The following is a 17,338-nucleotide window of genomic DNA, read 5'->3' on the forward strand; positions in this document are numbered from 1 at the left end:
GAAAAATTATATAAAAGAGAGAACGGAGTACAGTGGAGTTAGTTAGTCAGACTAAGATTTATCTCTGGCGCTTGTCTTTCGGAGCTTGCCGCTAAATCTGTTTTGATTTATCTCAACAAAATGTTCATTCAAACGCCGAACCGTCCCGCAGTGGACTGATCGTTAAAACACGGTTGTAAGCAAATATATGTATATATATATATATATATATATATATTTGCTGTTCTTGGATCTTTAGGATGTGTCAAAACGCAAGAATTTAACAATTTTTAATTATTTTGCGAAAAAACCGCGACCAGAAATTAGTGAGGTGACAGCATCTAGTATCAATGTAAGTTTTTCTGTTGTACAGAAATGTGATACTTCCGTTGAAAAAAACATTTCTAAACAAAATCTGATGAATGTGAAAGTGGCCCTCAAAGTGTTACTTCCCACCCATATGACATTGTACTTTTTTTAGAAGATATTACATTATGTTCTTAAACTTAAAAAAACCAAATCAAAATTTAACTAAACAATGTTGTCTAAATAAAAAGTCAAAATTGTCTAGCTGTCTAAATTAGGGAAATAATAGTGCTTTATTACAGACTCGAATTTCTTTTAGTAGTTTCAGAAAATTATGAACACCCCCCTTGAAAAAATTCTGCGTACGCCACTGTATATATATATATATATATATATATATATATATATATATATATATTTGATATATATATATGTATTCATATCTATATTCATTCTTGGATCTCCTCTTTTTTACTTTCTGACTACTCTCATCCCTGAATAAAAGATTTTTTGAAGTAGTTATTTTCACAGCACATCCCCTTTAACTGTATTTATTTTGGCACAAAATTAATATTTCCTGCTAATCAGAATTAGTATAAATTCTTATTCGATTTTCTTTGCTCCCGGCTATTAAGTTAGCTGTGGTCCCATAAGCAGAATATTTTCAAATGTTCTGCAACAGAACTTATTAATTTATACAAATGTTCTGCAAGCATTTCACAGCAAAAAAAAAAACGACAACTTTACATTAAAATACTATATTTTCATTTATTAAAATACAGGATCATACACAGATACACTACATTATTTTTTAAACCAAGGCAAACATTCTTGATTTGTTACTTTTTCAATCACTTTTGAAGTACAAAATTTGGTTTATGATGAATTATTAATAAAATGCCTATTATACGAAGGTCCGAGCTGCCTTAGAAATCTTTCAAAGGGACAAGTGCCCAGATGGTGCACCATTTGCAAACACAAACATTCGCTGCTCTGTTGTTCCAACAACTTCTTCATCTAATTCGAAAGCATTTGGTCTTTTAGAAACAATTCTGTCAAGCGTTGATTCCCACAGTTCACAAATTGCTTCTGAAATATGAAAGTCATAAACTTTATGAAATTGAAAATCTCTGAATTGAATTGTTTTACGGCTTGCTTTTGAAGCTCTCTTGATAAAAATGGTGATCGATTTCTCCTGCTGACTGCTAAAAACGGATACACCCATTTTATAAAAATGTTATAGCCAAAAGCTAATTCATTAATTTCCTTCAAACCTTCAGGTCATTATGGTCTACAGAAGAATGTAGAAATTAGGGTTAGGGATTGTTCTGCAAGACTACCGGAGGCAGGAAGGGTGTTCGCAGAAAAACGCTGTCACTTATCCAAGATACAAATTGTTCTGCAGGACTTCGTTTCTTCTGCGACGTACATCACAGTTTTAGGCACTTTCTGTTTCTGCGGCACTGGTTCCACTTTATATAATAGAATATGTATTATACTTTTCTAACACACTTTAAAGATTAGGTTAAAACACTTAAATTTTCTGTTCAGTAAAAACGTTAGTATTTTAATATTTTAATTATCATTACATCTACCCACATTTTTTAGAGTGTTTCATTCATTTTTATGTTACAATATTTTTCATTGATCTGGCTTATTAACTTTTGATATAAAATATAAGAATGTTTTCTTGCTGTAGTTCAACATCAGATAAAAAATCTGTTTTGTCTGATGATTCTGGGCAAGACAATTCTAATCCTTCACCTTTTTGGGAAGTCTTTGCTGTTCGATTTTTAGGCTCAATGCAAGTTCAAAAAGATAGAGGTAAATTGTCATTTGTATTTGTCTGTTTTTTTATTATCAGAAATATCTAGGAAGTGTTCTTTTTTCCAATATATGTTATTTTCATTAATTATTTATATTCATTTAGTGCTTATGGTTTTAAAGTGCATGTTTTTTAAACCATAAATAAAAAAATTAGGTTTTAAAAATTATAATTTGGACATATCTTATTTTTGCAATTTTATAAACTTCACAAAGTCATATTTTTACAGAGTGTAACATAACTAATGGTTACATCAAAAAGGGGTTAAAAAACTTATCAAACGCTTAAATGCTTAAGGAGGACTAATAGCTGCAATACATGCTTCATGTAAGCTATGAAAAGAATTACAGAGTGGCTTTAGTACAGGGAAAAGTCATGGAATTTTATCAATCTGGGAAAATCAGAATAATGTTGAGTAATCTTACTAACTACACATTCAAAAAGAATTTATTGATTTGTATTTAAGGGACTTCAAACAACAATATTTATTCAAAAAAAATTAGACTTACAAAAAAAGAATTAGACTTAAAAAAAAATGTTTATTTTTAAAGCATTTTGTAATATGTTTTAAGACTGAAAATAAGGCAACTGAAAAATTAAACATACAATTTTTGTCACTAGTAAGAAACATCAAGGAAATTTGATAAAACCAGGAAAACCAGGGAATTTTTTTCTGATTGTTTCTAACCATCCTCATTAAATTGGAAAATTTCTGGCATTCCACAGTTATGAGGCTGATTCTCGTGATAAGGTTCTCTAATGATGCAATGGAAGTCTTGTAAAAGAGACTTTTTAGTTGTTGTGAGGGGGGAGGCAGATCAATCAGATCAGTAAATTTAGTTGACTAAGAGATCAACCCATGACAGCCAATTTATCTGCTTGGAAAAGCAATGTAGTATCTTAGAGAAATGTAACTCCAGAGAAAGTACCCTCTCATAGATGGTCTTTTGCTTTCCAACTCTACATTGTATGGTGTAAGATCTCTACAGTTGTAACAAATAGTTTTTTTTTTTACTCTGCTTAACATATTTTTGCTTAAAATTAACTTTATTTTATGTTTTGGTTATATTTTTCAATAGAACTTAAATTTTTTTCTTGGCATTGTAACAAAAAAAAAAAAAAAAAAAATAGCTACTTAAAATCTGACAATTTGAGCAAGGAAATTTTTTTAATGTATTTGTTTTTATGTAAATTTGTTGCATTTTTATAAGAACACTATTAGCTGAAAAATGTTGTTGGAAAATTTTATGTATAGTGTTAACAAGAAAAGTTAGTTACACAGGGAAGAGCAATGAGTTTTATCTGTAATCAGGGATGTATACAAAGCAGTATGTAAATTGAAAGAATGAGATTTTTAGCAATAAAAAAGACCATTCTTTAAAATGACAATTCACAGGCATTTGTAGAATTTATTGCTGAATTATAATGAGAACTATGTATTAAATTCTGCAGCTGATTTTATTTTCAATTATTATTTATAGCTAGAAAGTTTAATTCTATATCTGATGTAAGTAAGTTAATAATTTACCATGTTCATCATTTCAAAAATATTATTTAGCAATTTACACATTAAAAAAAAATAAATTGCAATTCCTGTAATAATTTTGTCCATAATAAATGGTTTTAACTCTTTTCATCGACAGTCTCTAAGTGAGCTAGCATTTTCTCTTTTTCTTATAAATGTATTTTAAACAGAATGGTAAACATGTTAAATTAAATTATTCTCTAATACTAAAAATAGCTGTGTGTTTGCGCAATATTGCTGGTATGAATACATGAATGTATGAAGAATTTTAATTTTTTTATGAAGTTCCTCTATGAATTTTTAGTGGAGAAAACTAAATTGTGTTGTAAATGCGAATTGGAAACCTTTATAAATAATGTCCATTTATAGATTGTGTCATTATTTTTGAGACAGCTCAGTCCACTTTTACATTTCTAGAAGTTTCGAATATACATATGATTAAATAAATAATAACCTATAAAGAAATAATAAAAGTATTAAGAAATAATAATAATTTCCTATATTTTATACATTTCCTATACATTTCCTAAAAAAGAAAAAGAAACAAATAAACTTATAGCTGTGCTTAAGATAGGACTGTAATTCCAAGTTTTAAATTTTTGAAGTACTAATTCAAAAATGTTTAATTTTTTCTTTCTCATTATTGTCACATGATTATTTATTCATTGATAAATATTTTAGGTGACTATCTAGTGTACCAAACTATTCGCCATATAATGGCTGCTAGAGCTATTCATAATATTTTTAAGACAAATGAATCTCACATGGTTATTACTCATAGAACTCTTAAGTAAGTCAGCTTTTTTCAGTAGTAATTTACTTTTTTTAAATTTTTTTTTTCATACTATAATGAAATCTCTGTAAGTTGACCACTTGGGGCATATTACTTTAATGGTCAACTTAAACAGATAGTCAACTTATTATTGAGGGGTTGAGGAGTTTGTTTTTAATCATCATCATAACCCTATGTGTCTTTAAACCTGAGTTTAATTACCGAATGACTTATAATGTGTCACATAAATTTATTAAACTGATTAGCTTAAAAAAGCAAACAAACAGATATGCATGTTTTTTTTATTTATGCATACCAGTTATTTTTATAAATATCTTAAAATTTCAATACAAAAAATCTTGCAAAAGAAAACTTATTATTACATTAATTTCGGCATTTAAAAAAATATTTTGTTATATGTGTTTATAAACCTATTTATTATAAAGCCTCTCAGTAGTTTTCTCATATGGTTAAATCACAAAAGAGTATAGGTTAGCTTTTAAGACCATTTTTTTTATTTCATTTATTTCACAAATTCAGCAAGATTTTATTACATAATATAATAGAGTAGAAAATTTTCTGAGTGTTTTTATCAACTTATGAAGGGCTCAGGATAATATTTATTGTTACCCTTTTGACAAATTTGATGTGCTTTAGCAATCAAAAGATGTATAAGATAGAAGATAGTTGGTTAGACATAAGACTTTTGCTTCATTTTATTATATAGAATACATTTTCTTTATTATTTCGATCAGCTTACGCAGGTGATCAACTTGCAAGAGTGGTCAACTTGACAGGTTTAACTGTACTATGCCTTATTACAATCAAATATTTAACTAACAGATAAAACAGTTTTAAATAATTAAAAATAATTCGTTTTTTAGCAGATTTCAAATTTTTTGTTGTTCATCATTCTTAAAATTTTTTTTTTCAGTTGCAGGAAATTAACTAGTTTAAGTTTGAAAAAATGAATTGCTAAAGTTAGATTACTATAACATTGATTGTACTATAATATTTTAAATTGAAAAATATCATTCATCTGTAATTCCTAAGATTTTTTCCCACTTTTTTTGAGTGATTCTTCGAAATTTCTTCCATATTTCAAAGCATATCAATTTAATTTTGTAAAATCTATGCATGAGAAATCTAATTTTGTTTTAAAATAAAAAAAAGTAGAAAGTATACTATGTTTTAAAAGTAAAAAGTATACCCAGAAATTTTAAGAAGAAAGAAAAATCATGTAATAATTTAGTTTACTGAAAAGAGGAATTAAAGCTGTTAAATTGTATTATATTAAATTGTGTGTATATATATATATAAATTTAAAAAAATTATACCTGTTATTATTTCGTTGATTCTTGTTTATTAAACAAATACTTCTTATTTCTGCCCTTCACCAACCTTTAAAAGTATAATTCTTTTTCTAAATTCTCCTGTGATATTGAACTTTTGTTAGGAAATTTTTTATATTTGTTAATGAATGTTTTATTGTTAGAATTCTAGATCCATCTCATCAAGCTATTCGAGCATATTATCTCTTAGAAGATGTCTCCTTTTGGACTACACACAAAGAAAATAACAGGTTACACCTTAATTACTTCACCTAATGTTTTTATTTTTATTTTCTTTGATACTTTATAAAATCTAATACACATATCAAGTTAACAGAAGTATGTGTTAATAAAACTGCGTATTATGTGGCATCAAAGAGCTTTAGCTAAATTTTTTGTGATTATAGTATTTTGTGCTGTAAATAATTATTTCAATATTTAATGTTAAATTAAATTTTAAGTTATTAAGTTTTTTTCTTAAATACATCTTAAATTATACCTGAATATTAAATTTAGAACCAGGCTTTTATGTTAAATTATACCTATCACCCACTGCTTGCTGTCATTCATCAACCCTCTAGAACAGCGTTTGCAATTTTTTTTCGAAGAGCATGCACACTTAACAGTTGCTAATGCGAATAAAGCGATATGTTGGTTCATAGACTAAAACTGTTAGGCATTCTGACTGTCTCAAGCAGCAAATTTATATGTCCCAGTCTAGTGAAAGCAGTTATATACACTATACTTTAAATAAATATCGATTTTTCTCTGTAATGTAGAAATATTCCAGACTGTGACTTATAAAGCAAAAGAATTATAACCCTGTTCGTTTTTTCTAAATTTAATTTAAATAAAGAAATCTTACCTAGATTGTCATAAGTGGGTGTTTATAACCTATAAACACAGAATAGGTATCAGAAATTAAAATTTGCCGCATTATGTTAAGCATGTTAAAGGCATGAAAATACTTCTCATTACTTTTTACAAGAATAGGTATTAGTGTCATTTTATGCGTTTGCATGTAACTTTTTCTTTCAAAATTACAGAACATCTGCCATTTTTTAATAGAACTGTGACATAGCCTTTGGCACCGGTAAGAAACAAAATCAGCATTTTTTGCAAGGTTGAGATTTATACCTGAGTATAAATTTTGAATCTGTTACCCTTAATGAAACTGTTAAATTTATGAACCTTATCGATGAATCTCAATTTTTTTCCGAAGAAACAGCTTTAGTATGAAATTTAAAAAAAAAAAAGTTTTTTGCTGATTAAAATTTGCTTACATTTTTAATTTATTTATTATAAGAAAATTTATAGATTTATATTGTACATAGATATATATCTGCAATACTTTCTCAGATTATGAGTAAAAATATATTTATCTCCTTTTCCAGCTGTCTCACAAATATTAGTTATGATTTGAGTAAGATATATATATTTGTTCTAAGGATAAAAATTTGGCAAATTTATCTTTTTTTGTTCTTTTCTGTGCATGATTGTAAATATCTTTTTAATTAGCAAATTAGCTTGCATTGTTCGCAGCATGAAGGGTCATTTCATTTTGTTTTCCAACTATATAGTCTGTTATATTGTGCAAAGTTAAATGGATGCAAACTGAAAACAATCTTTGGAAAACTCAAGAATGTTGATTACAGAACTTTTCTATGAATCTTATGTTGTCCATTCAAGTTGAAATATGGGCTAATTTTTTTTCATTTTTTAATATTTTATTACTTATTTGAAATTCGATTTTGTTTTTATATCACTAATAAAGATGAGCATGGATTTACTCTGATAGCATTAAACTCAGACAACTGTTGAGAATGAAAATTGAAATGTTTATAAATAACTAAACTTGCCTTTGATGATACCATTTCTAAGTTCTTATTTATCTGTTAAGTGTTTTCCTTTGCCTTTATGTACGCCCCCCTCTATATTTTTTAATTCATGAGAGTCATTAATTTAGTTGGCAACACAGTGAAACCTCTTTGGAGCGACCACTCTCTGTTCCACATTAAAATGGTTATTAATGGAGGTTGGTCATCTTTAGGGGTTACCTCCATCGACTTTAAAATGTTATCTAAGGCACATGATTTTTCACTAATGATTTTAATTATTGCAGAAAGAACTTTACTAATAATGAATAATAGAACTATTTTAAATAAATAAACAATTATGCTTTTGTTTAAGTTTGCCTATAATTTTATATCACAAAAATTAGTTAGCTTTAAAATATTGGAAAAGGTTTGTTTATTTGAGATGCTTAGTTTTTTTTAAATAACTGTTTTTCTAATTTAACTTTCAACTCCAAAAATAAATCATTGATTTTGACTGCAACATGAGGTTGTAAATATCTTTCAGAGATTGTCAAAAAGAGCTCTCTGAATAAGAGCCTCACACAGATTTTTAAATTGAAAAATTTCATGAGTTTATTTTTAATTGAACAATTTCTCATGTAACTCTTTATGTATAATAGAAACTTGCATCTTAAAATAACCAGGTAATCAATGCAACATTTATAATATAACAGTTTTAATTTTATTACTTTTTTAATTTTTGTACTTTATTCGATTTATAAATTCCAGCTATTATATTTTATCAAATGATTACATAATCATATAGTCCTACGGAAAATGTTATGTTAACTTCATTAAAAGAAAAAATACATTGTTCATTTGATTATGTTTAATTATTAAAATGTAAATACGTAAAATGAAACAAAATCGAAATTATCATTTGTGAAATTCCTTAATTATATTTTTTAGTATAGAGACTGTGACTGAAGCAAATGACATTGCATCTGAATGTTGATGGATTTTAATTTTTATATAGTTTGTATTATGTTAGATGCAAAAAGAACATTAATTCTAATTTCCTATTAGTTTGCTTTGGTAAAAAGTGGTTATATTCCTTTGCAGGCTACTTGGCTTTATAACTAGATCAAAAATTGACCCGGAAAGCAAGCCATCATTTCACTGCCATGTATTTGAAGCACAACCTTCAGCTGATGAAGTAATTGCTTAACAATCATTACACATTTTGTAGAAGCTAATGTACATTCAGTTTTATCTTACTTAAATTTTTGTTTTAAAATTACTGATATTTTAGTTACAACTGTAGTTAAAAATCACACTCTTAACTTTTCTATGCTTAAAAATATTTCATTTGAATATGTTGGAATAAAAATAAGAAAAAGAGATAAAATTAAAATCAAAATTTTTTTAAAATTATAAATGTGTTAAAAAGATACATTTTATTTCTTTGCTGAGTATTGTATTTTTGTTTTATTTCTAAGCATATAGTTTTCTTCTAGAATTTGAATGTATTTTTAAGAATTTATGATAAATTTTAGTTATTGATTTTTTTTCTTTGTCAAGTGTAATTCTGCTTCTAATTATACTTTTCTTGTAAAGCATTTTCATTTAATTACCAAGCAATGAGCATAATAAATTATTTACTAATTTGCTAATGAAAAGGCTGTTAACAAGTTAAATCGATTGAATTGTATATAACATTAGATTAACAGCTATAATTTTATGTTCTTCGTAAAAAGTGATATCACCATAATGCTTTTTGTGTCAACAATGTTCATATGAGGCTAGAAATATAAATTATATTTTTTTATCGCTTATGCAAGAATAAACTGTTCTGATGCTATTCTAATAACCATAATATTACCAGTGTTTCATTTGAATAATAGTATTAATATTAAAATATTTAAAGATTTTTTTTTATTCATTAAAAAGTAATTATTTTGTTTTAACAATTATCTTCATAAACAGGAGGGACAACTTATTGAAATGTAATTGTATTGTTGTGTAATCTAATATTATTCAAAAATTTATGAGTAATTTTCTAATTATGTGTTTTTTATGAAAATAAAGAAACACATGATCATTATTCATTAATTTAAATTTAATTAAATTCGAAATAAAAAAAACATATTTTGAAAGAAAAAAATTAATATTTTATACATAATGTACTTATTTTTATTTTCTGAAATTCTTTATTTCAGTAATACATCTTTACTTTGTTATTTAAAAATAAAAAAAACACCTTTTTTATCATATCAGATTCTCCAGACAGATTGATTATTAATAGTTTATTATTATATTATAGATCAATGATTATAAATAGGTTAAAATGTTTGTATACACACATATAAGAAGGTTCAGTTTTTCCTTACTGAAACTACTTCCCTCTCATGCTGCTTATTTTTAGAGTAAATTTTCTTCATTCAAAGCAATTTTTTCTTTATTCAAATCAATGAAATATAGATTTAAAATTTTTCTTAATAAACGTTCTGATGTATCTTTCTTATTTTAATGAATATTATGTAAAAGAAGAAATGATTTCAAGCAAATGTTAACTAATTCTTGATTCATTAGTTTTGAAATTAGCAAATCATTAACAGTTTTAAAGTATAAACAATGTTCAAATTTGAAAAAAATATACACATGCTTTCCTGTGGTCTATAAATAAGGTAGCAGACTTCCATTTATTACCACACGTAAAAAAATTTGTAATACAAAATATAGCTTTTTTAATGACTAATTTTTTTGTTGGTGCAAGTAAAGTGCAACAAAAATTTTTTTGTCAAACTGTGTAAAAGACTTTTATACTAGATTTAACCATATTCTATCATTCAGAATTTAAATTTTTTTTTTTTTTATGAAATATTTTAAAGATAGCTGTTTTTTTTCTTCTTCTTTTAATGTGAAATACATACAAAAATATTTTTCTTTAGATATGTACAGCATTATCCAAAGCAGCCAACATTGCTTTATCAGTTCTTTTGGTAAGTTTTTTTAATAATATTTTTGCATCCATTGATAGTTAAATGAATATGTTTTCATTTCACGAGTTGCAATTTTTATTATTTATAGGAGAAAACTCTGAATTCCACTGAGGTTAGTAATGTTTAACATTATATTTAAATGAAAATTTTAGATTGCTGTTTGAATGATTATTGTTAGATTAAAATATTTTTTTCTTAAAGTATTATAAAAAATACAAAAATGCATTTGAAAAAAATTATAATTGATGAAAAACACATAACTTAAAATAAATGTTTCTGATTGTAAAAGAAGAAATAATCCATGCACAAAAGATTTAAATTCAAAATTGTTATATTCATTGCTCAAGAGACCCCATCCTAGATTTAGGATCTACATAAGATATACTAATTAAGTGCAACTATGAAATTAAGTGCAACTATGCTAATTAAGTGCAACTGTGAAAAGTTTTAGTGAAATCTAAGTGATAGACCGTTAGTTATTCGTAAATGTATTTTGTTAACTATAGGGCTTTGATATTTAATTGAACTTCTGAAATTTTGTATTCAATTGAAATAATTAACGTTATACTGTATGCTGCTTACTCAACTCAGTGGCGCGACAGCCCATAGAGGGCCAAGGCCTACTGTGCCCATCTCAGTTTTCTTGACCTTGGGCTCTGGGGTGTAGGAGCAGATATTCCGGTTAGGTGGTCAGCCGAACACGAAACCCCCAGTGTTTAGTTCCCAAGCATGCTTGGTACTCATTTATCGACCCACTGAAGGGATGAAAGGCTGAGTCAACCTTGCCCGGCCCGAGGTTCGAACACAGGACCTGTGGCACGGGAGCTCGAACCGCTCCCACTCCGCCACCGGGCTTCCTCACCTTATAAAACCAATTTAAAATATCAGGTGAAGAAAAAAAGAGAATCGCTATCAAGGAAAAGAATTTGTTTTAAAGTAACTGTAAAAAAAAAAGAAAAAAACTCATAACTAAATGACTAAAAAGAAAAATGTATGAATGACCATTATAACATAACAGATTATCAAAAAACTCCTTACTAATAACTGGAAAAGGTGACATGAATAGTCCAAAATCTTTATTTTACTAATTAATTACTTCTAGTAACTTTGAATTACTCTCAAAATAATGTTATGAATATTTTTTATAATGTTACGAATATTTGATTTATTTTAATAAATCCCACTGAGTTAGAAATACCGTTTTGATACTTTGGTAGCAAAAGACATTTTCATGATATTCTATGAGAGGTGTTCTTAAAATGTATGCAGTGTTACCCTGAGGTGTTGCTAGGTTTTCATGATTTTAGCTCTAATATTAATCCTTTCACATTAATCTGTTGCTGCTCAAAGAAGTTTTAAGGCTGCTCATCCAAAATCATTTTCACTCCTCAAGATATATTTAATATAATAATATATCTTCATATTAATTACAACTCAAATTCTTGAATGATTTTTTTTAGTAGAAGTTGTATTAACTATGTTATGTTTGTACTAATTTCTTCCATAATTGCTGTTTCACAGTCTTAGATACATTTAAGGTATATAATAAATATTCGAAAGAAATATTACGCGACTGAGTTTGCTGCAAGACAATTTTAAGTTTTGTACAACGTGACAACATGGAAAAGTTTGGGAACCTTTCCGCTTTGATAAAAATGTTTATTTTAAGAATGAATTGATTGCCTCACCATTATTGTTGTGTGATGCCACAATGGGCATTACATATTTCCTAGTTTTTAAAATTACTTTCATTTCTTAAGCTCATCTTTTTTAATCATTATTAATCGAATTATACTTAAATTAAATCAATTATTTAATTTTTATGAAAAGCGAATATAAAATATTTTATTGTTCGCTTTTTATAAAAAGAAACTTAACTGAAAAATATGATTCGATTAATAATGAGTTTGAGTTAAAGATAGTAATAATTTTAAGATATTAAAGAAATTTTAAAAACTAGAATAATAAGAATAATGCCCATTGTGGCATCTCATGCGGTTTACAAGCTAATTTTTCAACAACATTATTGATTTATGACGGTATTTGTACTTTATGCTAGACCTCAACTTGCTTTAGTTTTTATGCTAGATCTAAACTTGCTTGCTCATTTGTAAAAGTATGCTAGAAAGATCCAGGGTGGAAAAACTAGTTTTTTCCCCCCTCATACAGTATGTAATTCCACTTATAATATTAAAACAAAGATAATTATTTTTCTAAAAAATGTTTTTACACATACTGTAAGTAGACATGCATGATTCACACACAGATCATTTGTTGTAAGGTCAGCATTTGTATTTGAATATTTTTGTTAATATATATATATATTTTAATAATATTTTATTACTATATTAGTTCCAATATAAAAATCAAACCTTTTTTTAGGATCAAAACTTGGATAGCGTAGCTGATCCTAAAAACAGTTCTTCCCCTGAGCAAAATGAGAATATTCCAAGAGAACCAGATAAAGAAAAAAGCAAAGATGCTGATCTTCCTGAACCCAGTGATGCAATATAATTATATTGTAAATAATTTTTTAATTAGATTGGTTAGATAAAATAGACTCCAGGGTTTCTCATGGTGCCATTAAAATAACTGCTGCAATACTTAAGATTGGCCATTAGTGAGAATGATTATTTAAATGGTTGTACGATAATGTAATGTCATATATTTATTTTCTTTTAAGATAATTTGAATTCTGGTGTAACTTAACAATTAAAATACTTAGATTAAATTTAACCCTTTATTAGCATTAATTAGTAATTTAGTATGCACAAAGTTATTTGCTTTATTAATTTTCTATTGACCATATAATTTGATATAAGTTTTGAAAAGCTTTGATTCTGTTAAATATAAGTGTTAAATTGACTTATTAAGATTTTAAATTTTTCATGCTTCTTTCCACATTGTATTTCAATAAGGGACAATTTACCTGCTTAAGGTATTTTGAATAACAATTTTTTTACAAAAAATATAACATTATAAACGTATAAGTCTTAAAGAATTGTTTTTTTTGTTACATTTATTGGTTCTACATTTGTAAAATACAACAAACAAAACATTATGGCTTTAGCATTCACATTTTCCTTTTGTTATCAGAATGACAAGAATATTAAACTGTTACTAGAAAATAATGGGAATGCCTCAACATTATTTTTTAAACATTTGAATCATTATAAAATAATAAAAATTAAATTTTTAAAATATTATTTGTAAATATCGTAACTCTTAAAAATTCTTGAAAAGTTAAAAATACTTATAATTTAATTAATACTTATTAACTGATTTTATTAAATAAATAGTACATCAAAATTTATGTCTATGAAAATTATGAAAAATATATTAAGTTATTTTATTTTACTAATTATGAAATAGATTATACCATTATTTAGATCTACCTGTTTTATTTTTGCACTATTATTTTTAAGATAAATATATATTAACAACATTATTTTAAAATATTTTTATGATGTTTTTTTTTATTCTAATGAGATTTTTTTTTTATCTCAGAGAAAGATGGAAAATCGCAAGTATGTTAGCTACTACTTATTAAAATAATTTTATCACATTTTATTTTTCCTTTGTGCGTAACAATTTTAAATATATATTATGTGTTTGAAAGTGTGTTATCTAGTCTTAAAATTTATAAACTTACTATGAAAATTTCATCAAATTATGTTTTATTGTCCTATTTGTGGTATATATCTTTGGTGACTAAATCTTTTCACCTAGAAGTGATTTTAAAAAGATTTAATCTTTTAAATGTTACCAGGTGTAGCAAAAAATTGTCCCCTTTCAATCTTAAATTAATTTTGTTATATAATTTGTATAAGCTGCATCACAGCATGCTGTTATCAATATTTTAAATACTCAACTTAATCGCTGGTTTGATTTTTGTTTTCATCTGACCTAGATTAGACAAATATTTAGTTATTTGTAACTAAATATTTGTCTAATCGACTACTGAAATTTTCAACTTTGAAATGCTAAGTCAAAAATTAAAATTTTTGACATCTTTAAAGATTGCAAACGTTTAATTTTTATTTTGATAAAAATTTTAAAGTATTTATCTTAAAATGCTCGATTGTTTGATTATAAATACAAAAAGTAACATGTTTTAAATTCATAATGTGCGAGTTGTTATATATGATTTGTTATATAGTATAACTGATTTAAATGTAATATTGAATTGTTGAACCTCAGTGACACTTTTGCTACATCTACACCTTTATCTTTTTCATCACTGACATTAAAACTAATATTACCCATTTATATATTAACTTTTTTATCGATTGAAACATTTCATTTTTTGATGTATTTTATTTATCATATTCAATTTGAAAGTGTTATTTTATTGATGTTTTGTGTGTAATATAAGTAAATCGAATTAATATGGTCGTAGTGCTTAACTGTACATATTTCTTGTTGTTTGTGAAAAAGGTTGAAAATTTGACTTACATTTTAATCTAAATGGATTAGAATATTTCAACTTTATAAAAAGTAATAATAACAATTTCATTATTTTTCATCCATGTTTTTTCGATTTTAGTTTTAAAATTTATTTTTTGCAATAATTTAAAGAATTTATTATTAAACCTTGTTGTAAGTAAAATATGTGTTAAACTAATAATTTTATACTTAATATTTAACTGTTTATTCTTGATTTTTTCGTAATGATAAAAAAACTGAATTTTAAAAATATTAACTTTGTTTCAGAAAAACATGGATTCAAATTTTTGAACTATAATTCGTTTAATATCTTTTAATCTGATTTTTTTTAAAGCTTGAAGAATTTGATTTTAAAGTAAGAATTGGTGCAGATGGCAAATATCCATGACAAATCACAGATTTAACTAATGTAGCATTGTGGTGTCTTTTTTGCACATGAACCAATAATTGTTTATTAATAGTTTTGTGATAGATTTAAAAAGAAATTAGACAAGCTTTGTGATATGCATTTGTATTTTTTATGTGCTTGAAGAGTTATCAGTCGCTCAATTAAGTGTTTTTGCCTGTGAACTCAAAGTAATGTTTGTCAAATCTACAATGTTTAAGCGGGAAAAATGAAATGTTTGATCTTGTGATGTCATTTTTTAACTAGCTCTTCATAAATGGTTGTTATTTTATTGTTATTAAATAGTTAACTTTTTGTGAAAAATAACTGTACATAAAATTCAGGAATTGATTAGTCAAAATTTCCAATTTTTTCCTTGTCAGTGTGATGAAGAATTAATTACTCCTCAAACATTTTGGAAATGAAAATAAGTCTGCACATGTTTCATATTCCACTCACTACCAACCTATTTTGTACAGTCAAAAGTTTAACTGCTTTTGTGAAATAAATAGTACAGTTAACTATGTCTTAATTTATTATTTTGATATTAATTTCACCTTAAAATTCCGTTTTATTTTAAATCATTGACATGCAAAATGCTACATATTTTTAGTGTATTTTTCACAATCATTAGGTAGTGTGTCCATATATGTTCTTCTTAATAAGATTTCAATAACTATTAAAATTAATTGCATCCGTTTTCTATTTAATATTATTATACTACAAACTAAATACTAAAGAAATAATTAAAATTAATATTTTTAAAATTTTTATTACTAGGTAGCATTACTACCTGCTCTGAAACCGTATGATTTCCTTGCAATCAGTTTTATTCCAAATTTATTGTCCCTTCAAAAATTATTCAACTGGAAGATAACCAAAATTTTTTATTGCACTAACTTTGCCTAGATGTAGTCAAGAATTATAGTTCTTATCAATTACCTCTCTTAAAAGAGATGCTTTCCATTTCTACTGGGTTGAAATAACCTAAGCCATTTTACTCAGTTTTAGGCATTGGGCAGCTGATTGTAAAGATAAGGTTTATTTAAATAAAGCTGATGTGATGTAAAACAGTGAACCTTTACTTTTATTTTTTTCTACAATATGCATATATATTAAATCACTGAAATACTTCCAAGATTCAGTACTCTTTTTAAGGTCAGTAAATGAAGGGAAAAAAATCACAAAGTGAATTCTTTTGTTGGCTTATAAACTGGTCAGTGTGATGCAGGTAAGCCAAGGTGCTTGCAAGTAGCTCGATTCATTAAAGAAGCTGAACTAGTTCATATGTATGAGTGAAACCTCATACTAAAATAAAATAGTGTGTAAAATAAAGACAAAATTGTTATCAATATCAAAAGTTAGCTTTCTAATCTCTTATATGAGCTAACTCTGAAAATGAGAATTTGACAGTTCTTCACATAAATATGACACAATAAGTCAAAATGAAAACTGAGATTTCAAACCTTTTACAAAATGTAATCACTATTAGAATTTTCAAGATTTAATTAATTGAAAACACACTGCAAAATTTAATGTGCTCAAGTTAAATGGTCTCATAAACACAATTGCTGTAATAGTCTGGGACAATTAGTTCATGTGAAAACCCCTTATTAACTTGTTTCTACTATAGTCGGTTGGTTGCAGATAACTATCACTTTGGCCACTATGATCCCCAGATGTAACTCCCATATAATTTTGAATTACATTAAGGCACCTGTTTTAGAAGGTAAGTGACCATGACTAACTTGAAGGGCTTATGCTGCTGTTATTGAAGTTCTTGTTATAGAAACATATAACACAAGATTTGACAATAATTGCATTACTGACTGGGTAAAAACAAGTTATATAAAAATTTTTTTAAAGTCAATTCCTACTTAGGTCAACAAAGAAAAATTTAATTTAATTTGTCATATTAAAAATGAAATAAAAATTATAACAAGTGTGAACTAATAGTAGAAATTGAAAAAT

At 26.2% G+C, this 17,338-nt stretch overlaps 1 protein-coding gene across 3 annotated transcripts in view; it reads left to right on the forward strand.

The window, feature by feature from the left end:
- Window positions 1-13,139, forward strand: part of LOC107450243 (DCC-interacting protein 13-alpha) — a 36,710-nt gene extending 23,571 nt beyond the window's left edge. For 2 of the 3 annotated variants that reach the window (XM_043049898.3, XM_043049899.3), the window contains exons 16-22: window positions 1,985-2,109; window positions 4,317-4,425; window positions 5,903-5,989; window positions 8,657-8,750; window positions 10,486-10,536; window positions 10,625-10,648; window positions 12,919-13,139. In XM_043049898.3, coding sequence (XP_042905832.1) covers window positions 1,985-2,109; window positions 4,317-4,425; window positions 5,903-5,989; window positions 8,657-8,750; window positions 10,486-10,536; window positions 10,625-10,648; window positions 12,919-13,050 — 622 coding nt within the window. In that variant the 3' untranslated portion in view covers window positions 13,051-13,139. The remainder of the gene's footprint in view (window positions 1-1,984; window positions 2,110-4,316; window positions 4,426-5,902; window positions 5,990-8,656; window positions 8,751-10,485; window positions 10,537-10,624; window positions 10,649-12,918) is intronic. The other variant, XM_043049900.3, reaches the window with a different exon arrangement.
- Window positions 13,140-17,338: the final 4,199 nt, after the last annotated feature.

The sequence above is a fragment of the Parasteatoda tepidariorum genome, chromosome 8 (genome assembly GCF_982258835.1).
Source record: "Parasteatoda tepidariorum strain Cologne lab strain chromosome 8, Ptep-v5.0, whole genome shotgun sequence".
Classification (NCBI taxonomy): Eukaryota; Metazoa; Arthropoda; class Arachnida; order Araneae; family Theridiidae; genus Parasteatoda; species Parasteatoda tepidariorum.